Source organism: Lactuca virosa, chromosome 6 (assembly GCF_052849685.1).
Source record: "Lactuca virosa cultivar CGN04683 chromosome 6, Lactuca_virosa_CGN04683_v6, whole genome shotgun sequence".
Classification (NCBI taxonomy): Eukaryota; Viridiplantae; Streptophyta; class Magnoliopsida; order Asterales; family Asteraceae; genus Lactuca; species Lactuca virosa.
In genome coordinates this window covers 109,084,124-109,096,757 of record NC_136431.1, presented here as the reverse complement: position 1 = coordinate 109,096,757, position 12,634 = coordinate 109,084,124, and the positions used below count along the sequence as shown (strand labels likewise).

At 31.4% G+C, this 12,634-nt stretch overlaps 1 protein-coding gene and 2 long non-coding RNA genes across 11 annotated transcripts in view; 1 reads left to right on the top strand and 2 right to left on the bottom strand.

The window, feature by feature from the left end:
- Positions 1 to 1,067: 1,067 nt before the first annotated feature.
- Positions 1,068 to 12,634, top strand: part of LOC145118531 (uncharacterized) — a 30,994-nt gene continuing 19,427 nt past the window's right edge. Inside the window, exons 1-3 of one of the 4 annotated variants that reach the window (XR_013713346.1) lie at positions 1,068 to 1,437; positions 1,547 to 1,719; positions 3,327 to 3,691. This is a non-coding gene — a long non-coding RNA (uncharacterized LOC145118531). The other 3 variants (XR_013713349.1, XR_013713348.1, XR_013713347.1) reach the window with 3 other exon arrangements.
- On the bottom strand, positions 3,981 to 5,139 carry LOC145118529 (vacuolar fusion protein MON1 homolog). The gene is made up of 5 exons (XM_079054224.1): positions 4,889 to 5,139; positions 4,661 to 4,752; positions 4,500 to 4,564; positions 4,232 to 4,280; positions 3,981 to 4,060 (listed from the first exon to the last, which is right to left on the bottom strand). The coding sequence occupies exons 1-5, from the start codon at positions 5,041 to 5,043 to the stop codon at positions 4,023 to 4,025; spliced, it is 399 nt and encodes a 132-aa protein (XP_078910350.1). The 5' UTR covers positions 5,044 to 5,139; the 3' UTR covers positions 3,981 to 4,022.
- Positions 5,180 to 7,845, bottom strand: LOC145118530 (uncharacterized). 6 transcript variants are annotated; one of them, XR_013713344.1, is made up of 6 exons: positions 6,644 to 7,814; positions 6,213 to 6,286; positions 5,984 to 6,107; positions 5,659 to 5,813; positions 5,336 to 5,554; positions 5,180 to 5,259 (listed from the first exon to the last, which is right to left on the bottom strand). It is a non-coding gene; the product is annotated as an uncharacterized LOC145118530 (long non-coding RNA). The 6 variants fall into 6 exon arrangements; XR_013713341.1 differs by having other exon boundaries at positions 5,984 to 7,609; positions 7,734 to 7,845; XR_013713345.1 differs by having other exon boundaries at positions 5,984 to 6,996; positions 7,120 to 7,823.

Sequence of the window (12,634 nt, the reverse complement as noted above, 5' to 3'; positions counted from 1 at the left end):
TGAGCTGGGAGCAGGAGTTGTTGGTTGTCGGAAGTGGGTGAGAAAGAGGGAAAGAAAACTGGAAAAATGGAAGGGTGAGGGGTGGGTAGAAATAGTTTTTTTTTTTTTTTTTTAATCTAAAAGTGATAAACAAATAAAAAAAATAAAAAAAAATTATTAAGGGCAAAATAGTCTTTTTATGTCCGGAGGGATGGATTGTGCAAGTTTTAAACAAACAAGGGACGGTCCGAGTTAATTTTTGAAAATAGGGACCGAACGTGCCTTTTGACACCTGCACAAGGGACGGTCCATGTAATTTACTCATTTTTTTTAAAAACATAATTTTAACTAAGGTTTAAAAGATAATTTAGGGAAGCTAAGATATGCATTAAATATACTAATTTCAATTTCAATTTCAATTCAAGGATTTAAAGTAACAATCAATTTTTATCTTGACGCATAAAAAAAACGAATAAAACGTCAGTCACTAGTAAAACTGTAAAAGTAAAATTGATTAAGGCCTTTATGTCGTTTTTCAGTTATTCGCATCGCAATTCAATTTCATGCAGTGTAAAATTTTTAATGCAAGACTTACAACTTATGTTTGATCCAAGAAAAAAAGATTTTTTTCCCATAACTAAAAACTTATCCAAACCACGACTAATCGGTTCTTCCCATTTTTTTTAAAGATAAATAGTGTAAATAAAATAGAAATACCGAAATAGCTTATAATACCAAGAATTAACTTGTAACCCATGCATCGAACTTGTACATGGATTTAATTTTTCGACTTTGGAAAAGAAGATAATTCTTTTAATGAATGATGAAGACATCAAAATGAAAGATAAAAACATTTCGTAATTCACGTTCACTCTTTCTCTCTCTCATTTGGTGAAAGGTCAAATTGCCACTATATTAAGAAGGAATCAGTGGAAGCTGGACCAATAAAAGTATACAAGAAAATGGAAAAAACAAACTAAAATAGAGTAGATGTAGCAAAAGGCAAAACTAAAAAAAAAAAAACACACTAAAATAACAAAAACGAATAACATTTGTAGAGCCATATGAGTCACAGCTGTAGATTAACTTTGTAGATGAAATGTATCCCACATCAAATACCATTGCAGGTTACTTTCGTCAAAGTTTGGCATTAATGCCACCCCACTCAAACCATTCTATTTGTAAGAAAGAATTCTCTCCATCATCTTCATCCTTATCTCTCCTCCCCAACTTCAAAATTCCCACAACAATCAATCTCATCTGGGATTTTTTTATATATTTATCAAACAGTCAATCCCCTCTTTCAATCTGCAATACTTTGCATCTTTTTCCCCCATAAGCCGAACTAGATATCAGTGAGTTCACAACCTTTAAGATCCCAGAATGTAAGACTCCCCTGTTTTGCAACCTTCCACCTTGTGACTCTAAAAGCTCCAGAAATCTCCACCTTGGTGATACGTTAGTTATATTGTCACTCTCTTGTTATTTTATCTTATTACCATTTGAATACAATTATTAAATTTCAGAGTTATTCGTTTATTTATTTATATCTTTTTCCTTGTTGCAGGGTTCTTCCAAGGTTTGGAGAAGAAACAGGAAAAAATCGTGTTCCTCTAGGACTCCCTTATTTCATGGTTCTCTTGAAATAGGTGGTGGACAACAAGCACCTGATGTCCAGAAGTACAAAAAATCTCATCCATTCGTATTTGTTCATAAACCCATGGAAAATCCCTCACTTAGGTAATCATTAATCACTTCCTATAATTCTGTATTAGCATTAGATATGATAAAATTTTCGTAATGGGGGGTTTTGTGACTTTTTTTTTATTTAACAAAACTAGGGTGAATTTATATTTTTAACCATATATAAAATGCTCTTTTGGATCAAATATGATAAAAAATATGTTTTTGTCGTATTTTATTTAATTTGGCATTTCAGTTTTAGTTGTATATTTAACATTATATTTATATTTTTAACCATATATAAAAATAGTCATTGGATATATTATTGTTTATTTTGAGAATTTTATTGTATGCTTTTGAATTTAACTTCATGTTTAGATTAACAAAAAATATTAACAATTTAAAAGTTTTAGCATAAAAAAATAATAACGTTTGATGTAATAACGTTTTACATCAAACAACATATCTATATCAATAACTTATATATATATATATATATATATATATATATATATATATATATATATATATATATATATATATATATATATATATATATATATATATTTGAAAAGTAAATAAGTAACTCAACAACTAATATATTTAATATCTAACTTAACGGCTATATTTTCATCACATATTTTTTATAATAAAAATTAACTAATTAAGTTTTTTCACACAAATGATTAAAAATAATATGTTATATAAAAAAGTATTTTCATTCAAATTCTATATCATTATATAAAAAAGGGTTTTTAAAAAATATACCTATCATGATGAAAAAAATGAATTTTTCGTTCCATTGAACTAAATGGAAAGAATAATTTTACGAACAGTTTTAAAAAGATTGAAGAGAAAGTAATATATTGGCACCACTTTAATATATACTTAGATATTGATATCAATTGAAATATATTAATGAGTTTTGTGTACCGGTAATATGCTAGAAATAACATATAAATTTATCTATATTTAAGAGAACATATAATTAGAGTAAACATAAATATTTAAAGTATAAGATACAAATAAAAAGTATCATAGAAGTCAAAGGGTTGATAATATAAATTGTAGAAGTTGAAAATGAAAATTCTATAAAAAAAATTGATTTTTGCAATGGGCCAACTAAATTGACCCTACTTTTACAAAGAGATTTTGAAATGCCCTACTTTTGCAAATGGTTTATAAATCGATTTTTTTCTGTTTTATGATTCGTAGAGGATGTGTTCTCATGGTGGTACATCATTAGGATGAGAGAAATGTACAAATAGCACTAATCGAAACATGTTCTTATGAGGTTTTGTTTTGTTTATGACATTGAAATCGAATCCCTTAATGATCATTTTCTAAAAATGATTTGAACTAAAAGTAGAACAAATCTGTGATTATGAATGTGTATTATTAGGAGATTGGAGTTCATAATTTAAGCACTTATAGATGACTACATCTAGGATTGATTTTATACTTGATTCAAAGATTGTATTGATTTTATACTTGATTCAAAGATTGTATTTTTCGAACACATTAACTCTAACCATGCAACTATGTCAGATGGCCTAATTTTTATCTTTATATTTTGTTGGTTTTAAAAGACACCTGGAACGTTTGAGCTAATTTTCCTATTCCTCATAATACCCTTCTGATTGAGTTATAACATGGTCTTACAGTAAAGAGGCGTATAGTTTCAACCTAGAAATTTGATTTTTGATATCAAAAGGTAATGATCCTCTTTATTACCCCTTTTGAGTAAATATCTTTAATATGACTAAAACACACCTATGTTATGTATATGCATGCTTCCCTGTTGCGTGGGCTTGACACCATATAACAAGATTAACATCCCGGACCCTTGTTATCGTTGTATGGACATGGGAATAAAATATGATAATTATTTATTCATAATTGCTTAACCTTATCCTTATGAAAATAAATCAATTCAATCTCTTTTTATCATGGCTGCATCTAAGTAATGGTACCATAGATTATCAAGTTACTTTAATATCATTGAGAACCTTCTCTTCCATGTGATCTAATTTAGGTAAGGGTGAGGTGAAAAGAAAATATCATTGAGAAGTGAGAACCCTCACCAATTCATATTATCCAAATAAAATATCAAAGGGAAGCATGGCCTAATAATCTTAAAATGCAAATACTTGTGGCTATCTCTTACTACGTGCTGAAAAAAGTACTCAACAAAATTTTGCTAGTTTATATAAACTAGATGGGAATCATGCGCGCCCGTTGGCGCTGACTCATTTTTTTTTTTTGTTCTTTCAGGTTGTATATGTACTGCAACATACCATTATATTGATCAAGATACATTTAACATACATGAGATTTTTGGATAGGTCTTATATAGAAATTTAGGAAAGGAAGTAGTTGATGAAAATGATTATTGTCCCTGCAATTACATATTCAGCATGGTTAACTGTTTTAAATAATCAGTCCATAATTTAAAAAGAAACAAAGATCAGTTAAAAAAAATACAAAGTGGGTAGGTCACCAGATTAGAGAGTGCAGCCCCGGAAATAATTATATAAAGATTACAGTGTTGAAACTTAAAAACACTCACTCGCATTGCATTTTTGTTCTTGCTGCAAGACAACCCACCATCCTCGTATCTATAACAAATAAAGTTAAAAATCATTTCTAATATATAATTATAAGAATGTACAATGCTATTTTTGGTATTTGATGATAAGAAAATGAAGATCACCCTTCTTATCGCCACACCTTACATCCAACAACAAACTCAAATAAATGAAAATATTTTATTTTTTTAGTTAAAAAAATTAGATAAAAAAGATGTGCTTCTTTTTCTTTTGATAAGTAAATCAAACCTTGTCTGCAAGTGGATCAAAAGCTGCATAAAGCTCAAAATCATGTGTAACCCAACACAATAAAACTGCAACAAAACACAAATACAAGTATTAAAAACTATAAAACCAATATCAAAAAAGACATAAAAAATGAATAATTAATTTTAAACTACATAAATTACCATAATTTTCATCTCTTCTGAACTGAGTTTTATGTGGGCCTACTCCTTTATCATGCATGGAAGCATAAAGTCTCTGGTAAGCCCTATACAACCTTCAAAGTTCAAATTCAAAATTATTATTATTAAACGAAAACATATAAATTATAAATCTAAAAAAAAAAAAAAAAAAAAAAACTTTTTTGCTGATGTGGATGACTAATTGGAGAAGCAAACTCAGAAGATACATACTGATCCAAATAGATACTCCGGTAAATAAAATGCCAAAGTCGAGATGGACCACCGACACCTGTCACTGTTCCATTGGTTGGTGTTTTGTGATGAGTTAAAAGAAATAAAGATCCAGAAATAGCAGACGGGTCAACGGGTAAATCCTCAATTCTCATGCCATCTTCTGATAATGATCTTTCAACTTCATTCAAAACATTTGATTTTGCAAGAATAGCTTCAATTTGTATTCTATAAAAATTAGTTTTATAATGTAATTTACTAATTTAAAAAGGAAAAAAAGGAAAAGGAAAAGCCATGTCATCATGCCTGCATTCTTTAAGATGGAAAAAGGCTTGTGAACTTGTAGTCAGCAAGGTTAAGTACGTATCAACCTGTGAAATGTTATATATATAATTTATAAGCAAAAAAAAATTAATTTTTTTAAATGAAGAAAATTTAAAAACTTACATCAAGATAATGTACATAAGCATATAAAAATGCCATGGAGTTGTATCTTGGCAAACATATTGGTGAAAAAGATTCAGATGTCCTGCAAATATAATAATATATCAATATTCAATACCAAATAATTATATAAATAATAAAATTTTCCATGACAAAGTTGGAAAGAAGCAACATGTCATCAGGATGAAGTGATGCTTTCTGCAAGACTACCAGACTGATAACCTGAAATTTAGCTCTAATTTTTAAGCATTATATATTTATATACGACAAAATGAATAAAAAAAATGTAATAATTATTAAATTAAGAAGAGGGTTGGGTGAAAAACCTTGTTTTTACACATTAATATTGCAAAAAGGACACCTGTATCAGCAACATCTTGCAAAATGGCACAAGTAGTTTCCCTTGTGGTGTAAGCAAGTGGAAGACAATTGACCATCTTCCTTTTTTTTGTACTAATTGCATCTTTTAATACACCAAAACCTGCAACAAAGGAAAAAATGAAACACTTAAAGGAAATAGAAATATTTAACCAATTGTTGACCAGATACACAATAACAACTTTATTTATGGTTTTTAGTTTAACAGGTTAATAGAAATATTTAACCAAAGTGAAAATGAATATGAAATAAAATTCACAAAATCAGTCTCACCTTCAACCCTATTCAGCTGGCCGGGCAACCGTTGCCTGCTGCACAACATACAAACCCAAAATTATCTGCATTTCCAACTATACCCTCTACATACTTTTATGTTGAATGCAATACCCACCTTTCACTGCTCCATACAAACCATTAAACATTTTCAAAAAAAAAAAAAAGCTACATAAGTTCTATAAAAACCACTTGGAAGAAGAAGAAGAAGAAGAAATTCTGATTTAACCATCAAAACGTTGTCATGTAAAAAAACCATGCTCTATTGAGGTGTTCTCTGGAATATCTGTTCACATAAAATGCCTTCACCCATGAAAAATAAAAAAATGTTGTTATTTTTACATTTTAATGCATTAAATTGATATGTAACAAACAAAAGTTTGCAATAATAAACGTATATGTTTCTAAACCAATTCAACGATGCTAGGTTGAGGTACCCGTGCTTTCTAATTTTTAACATCTTTACTCGAAAACTGAAACCTTTTTCATTTTTTGTCCCTATTTCAAGGTTTCATGTCCATTTTGTTCAATGTACTTTCTGTTTTAAAACCATGAAATAAGGACCAAATCTGAAAAATATTTCAATTTTGGAATAAAGATATTATTATCGCCAATAACCATGAAGAGTGAAACTCGAAATTATTATAAAGGAATCCTTACCTCAATCATCATTTCCTTTCGATGGAAGAGTTTTGTTTAAACAGATTAATCAACATGCCTTCACAGAAGAAAATACATGACCAAAATCAGTGAAGAACTAATTAACCGTTTGTCTGGTTGAGAGATATATGACTACCATTGAAAACAAAAAAAAAATGAAACTACTTTTTTTCAATTCGCCTACCAATGATGCAACCTGAAGAAAGAAGTTATAGTGAACATCATAATAGGTTATATGAAATGATATCAAACAAAGATTTGGAATGTGAAGAAATTGACCCAATTCCTACAATTTTAGAAAGTTTTTGACTTTTTTTTTTCAATTTGCCTCAGAATAGATGCAGTAGCGATGACTGCATAAACAACAGAAACCATTAGCAGCTGCATTTACTTGGGCATTTCGACAAACAGTTGCCATGCATTATCTATGTATTAGAAACAAATAAGAATAAATAAGTAACAGAATTGAAGGATACCTTCAAACAGAATCCGAAGAGGCCAATCAAAACCCATAATTGTAACTTTTTCATCAGCATCAGTTCATCACAAATTTTTGGGATTCCCATGGAAAATACCAAATATTGATGGTAAAGGAACTATTGAAACATTAAAAATTCAGAGGAATCTCATCCATTTTGCTCTCTTATCAAGATCTTATCAAGATCTCAATGCTATTAATTGCCCAAGTTCTGTCTGATTTTTTAAGCCCATTTTTGCAAAACTCTAGAAGCGCATCTTCCTGTCCGTCGTTTAACAGAGTTATCATCTCCATGAGGCTACATTGGAGCTCCAACTGTATTTCTTCCTGTAAAACCTTTGGCGGTTGCTGTGAGGATCTCAAATCATGACGTATCAACCCTTTTAGGTCATCCCAATCACATATAGGTCTCCTTTGATTCTCCTATTCAGACCACAAAAGAGCATCACCTTCAAGAGTTTTCATAACTACTTCCAGCTTATCTTGTTCTGTAACACCCGACTAAAATAAAGTTAACCTATCATACAAGTTATTATCATATACATCAAAATAAAGTATTAGATCATGCCGTGTTTACGCTTTATCAAAATACATCCTTAAAAGTTTGATTACCAAAAGACACTATGGCTTCTACATCGCACCCTTTCCCTTGTTCGACATACTTGTATCTGTAACAATAAAAGTATCCAAGATGGTAAGTTTGGAAGCTTAGTGAGTAATAATCAATCTCATTATAACAAACTCAACATATGATCATATACTAACAAGATATGAGATACTCCTTAACCATATTTTATTAATTCAATTATATCAAAATCATAAACAACTCGCCATTTTGATCATTATTCCTTAGCAAAGGAACAATCTTTCTCATATTCTCATTTTAATAATCTCATGGAATAGCTCATTCATATAATATGATCATTTTATCTCTCATAGATCCATTGTACCCATTAATCAAAATCTCAACAAATCGGCTCTATCCAAATGATCTCATACATAATTTGATCCATTCATCTTTCATAGATTCATCATCTGTGTTTCTCATACTCAATCTATTTCTCATTTATACATCATTTATATATTATACATAAACCACATAATTCGTATCTAAACATTCATAATTTCATAATAAGCAAATGTATCATGTCTTAATAATCTCATAAGTTAGTTAGAAGTCACTCACCTTGTCTAGGGATTATGTAGGTGATATCCCAAGCTTTGAAGTTTCTTGTTCAACCCTTTCTATGGATTTCCTATTTACAATTAACTCATACATATTATTTATCAAGTTATTTACATGGTTTAACTCATATATATCAATTCTCTTTTTTGAAATCATGTCACCATCTCAACATTTATCAAGAATCCAAACATATATCAATATAATACTCATAAAAGGTTCATATTACCTTCCATACACATTAGGCCTTCCGGTATGGTGGCCACGAACGAGGTCGTGGTCTAGATCTTGCACACCATCCCGGTGGCTCGTTGTGGGTCGTGATCGTGGACCTTCGTACTCCCGACAACGAACTGCAACGCCCAATCAATTCATTCCCTTCTTTAAATCTTGTTTGACCTCCTACAACAGCTACTTTCTTTTATTTTTTTCCCTCCAATATTCACCTATAAATATTACCACCCATCTTCTTAATTTTCACACATTTCTTCTCCCTTTAGTCATATTCATACATTTTTGTTGTTTGTTCTTTCAAAAACCATGCCTCCCAAAAACATGAAATGGTCAAAAGGAAGAAGAGAAATTAGCACAAGCATGGGTGACGGTTTCGGAAGAAGGCACTGGTCAAACGTCTGGTTTGGCGAAATGTTGAAAGTGTTTTCCATGGTTTAATGAGTTGTGCAATTCGAAATGTTGATGAAATATGCTCGAAGTGGCGCGATATGAGGGTCAAATGTTGTGAGTTCAATGGAATTTACAACTTTGTTATAAACAACGTACACGAAGCCGATATCGATCCGGATAATGTGGCCATGGAGCAATATGAAAACAAAAATCATAAACATTTTGGACATGTCAAAGCTTGGCAAAAGTTGAAGAATTCTCCAAAATGGAATAACCTTGCTTAAAACACAAATCATAAGTTCGGTATTTTCAGGTTTTTAATTTTTAATATTATTTTTAATTTTTTTTATTTTAATTAATGTAATTTTTATTTTTAGTGTTTTGTTTATTTTTTTATTTTAGTTAATTTAGTTTTTATTTAATGTAATTTGGTATTTTAAATTAATGAAAAAATAGTATTTAAAAAAAATTATATGATTTTTATGTATTTTTTATTTAAATTTAATTAAAAAAAATGAGGTGGAGTTGTGTGTTTAGTGGTAGGTATCTCATATGTTTAGTGAAGGTTAGTGGTGATGATGTGACACCCACCACTATAATGCTTAATGGCGGGTATAACGAATGGTGTTACATATATCATATTTTATCACTTAAGGACATTCCTTCGGTCACACTTTTCGCATATGAACCCTAAATCCTATGAACTTGGTTTCTCATATCAATCTTCGAATTTCACATACAAGGTTCATAATCATTAGAATAGTATGTAATTAAGCTATATGACATCAGCCTCTAACTCAATTTCATGATATAAAATCATACCCTTCATATAGGGTTTCACCAATAACTTCAAAATCTTGCCCTAAATCCAAAATTAATGATTAAGAGTAGCAGTATTTACCTTGATCCACCAAAATTGAAGCTTGAATCTCTTTATCTCCTTAAAATCGAACCTCTAGAGCTTAAGTGTGTGAAAATCACACCTTAGAGTGTGTTATGGAAGTGTTTAATTGGATTGATCTGTTTACATATCATACTTTTTTAAGTTCGTTCCGTCGCCACATCATGGCATTTTACCGGCCACGTCGTGGAGGATCTCTTATGACATTATTCTCATGCAACAATATTTGATCCGTCACTAATAATAAAGAGTAATTTACTTTCCACGTCGTCGCTAGACTCTATCCATATCGTGGTATCTTTAAAGTACATTGTTGCGATTATTTACTTACGTAACTTGAATCTTCTTTGTCGCCTGTAACGCCCGCAGATTCGGGTTAGTCAATTTAGAGATAATAAACGTTAAAAATGAATTTTTGATAGAAGAATATTTAGCATAAATAATCTTAACCAAAATTATAGTATATGTCACAAGGATTCCGTATATATAAAGAACGTTGAAATCCGACTTAAAACGAAGAAGTTATGACTCGTCGAAGTTTTGCTACAAAACCGGCACGACTCCGCGTAACGTAAAAAGTGAATTTTTGACGAAATATTTTTTAGCCTTAGCGACCTAAAAGAAATTCATAGTATACATTAAACCGAGAACGTACATAAAAGAACGTCCAAATCTGACTTCTTTTGAGGAAGTTATGATTTTTCTAAGATTTCGCCTAGCAATGCACAACCCGGAAATCAAATTTTAGATTGATCGATTTTTAGGCGACACAACCTAAATAAGAATTGAAGATTTTATTAATAGGAGCTCAACGATATAAAGACAGTAAAAAACGGACGTCGGATGACAAAGTTATGAATTTTTAATGGACTTTAACTGTCTAAGCCTGTTAAAATATAACTTTAAAAATAAAGTCAAAATTAGCCGATAGAGTCTAAACGGAAGTTGTATATTACGTCACTACCTACGCGTGGATATAAAAAACGTAAAAAACGGAGCTCGTATGCGAAAGTTACGAAATTTAGAAGATAATTAATTTTGGGGTTAAGTTCCGGAGGTGACACGTTGCACCATCTAAGCCACAACTTCCTCCCACTCCTTGGCATCAGATCGTGACACTTGGCACCCCAACACGACGTGTTGGGCTCAGTAACACACCGTGTTTCTTGATTTCCAGCCTATAAATAGAGGTGCAAATCACCTCATTTCCACACACCTTCTCTTAACTTCTCTCCCAAACCTCCCCAAAGCCTCACGGCTTTTCTCTAGTCCTTAGGATTTAGTAGTGAGTCCCGAAGCACCAGAAGGCTCTAAGAAGAAGAATTTTCGGCTCAACTTCTGCCCGCGCAGAGCCCTGTTCCTCGCTAAACCCCCTTGTAAGTGAGTTATGTTTACCCTACTTTAAGTATAACTTATGTTTAAGTTCATTATCGTTATTATGAACCTATAAACAAGATTTATCAGTGATTTCAAGTCGTTATACTGATTGATCTACTTACATGGATGATGTCTAAGTTGTGATTTAGTGAGGTGTTTAAAATGGGATTTCCAAACACTATACTTCGTTTTCCAAACGGACACTACCTCCGATATGATCCTACATGGTTGTTCCTTACTTGATAGATCATGAAAGTAGACTTTGAGTTAATGATAAATCTAGACTAATAATTCGTCTCAATAAATATTAGACTAAAATCTAGTAATGATAATACTAGGTTTCGTCGAAGGAAAAGAAAATTGTTAGAAGCGAAGCGCTGCCCAAATTTCGAGTCATCACTTTAACAAGTAAGTTCATAGTTACTTTCATCTTACACATAGATATGAAGTATTTAATTTTTACTTGATTTAAACTGTATATGTATTTTTATACCTATAAATATATTGGGTAAAGATGGGTAGATGAAAGATGATATAGATGTTGAGAGGTGAAAGATGATGAGAAACCTTGACTTAAACGATGATCCAGTCATCTAGCAGAGTATAGATGACGACCACAGACTATTCTAGACACTCTACTGCAACGCTAGCAGGCTTGCAACCTGTAGGTGTTTTTGAACTACGTGTTCACCAGATGTACTCTAAAAACCCTGACAACTATGAACTTAGTGCCTTATAAGTGAATGTTGGCAGCTATGCATTTAGTGCCCTATAGATGAACATTGGCAGCTATGAACTTAGTGTCTAACAGATAACATCGGCGGCTATGGACTTAGTGACTATTAGATAAACCCTGGCAGCGATGGACTTCGTGCCTATTCCTTAGGACAATCCTTGAATGAATGAAGAATATATGATTCTTAGGGTAGATCCTTAAGAATAAAGAAGAGAATGAGGATGAGAAGTTGGGTTAACTGTTTGATGATTAAACATAATAATTATATTATTGTGGGTTGAAAACCATATGTACTCACTGATGTGTTTTATACATAGCAAACAATCCTATGTGTGCATGCAACCCTAATTTGAGGATCTATGTTTTCACTATTAGACATACAAGCATTGAACACAAAACGATAAATCCTAACATGCATCTAATAATTTCAAAATCAACATAAGAAGGATTGGATCACATACCTTTTAAAAGCAATGATTCCTTGAAGATCTTTAGCTTTGAGAAAGAGTACCACAAGTGTAGTACCTCTAATGGCTCACAAACACACTAGGGCAAGATGATGATTATGAGAGAGAGGAGAGAGGGGATATGCACTCAAAGTTTCGGCTCTTCTAGGGTTACATAAGTTTGGCCGAAACTCATAGGGCGAGGGCTCTATTTATAGTTGAGGTGGCTTAGATCCAAAGCTAGGG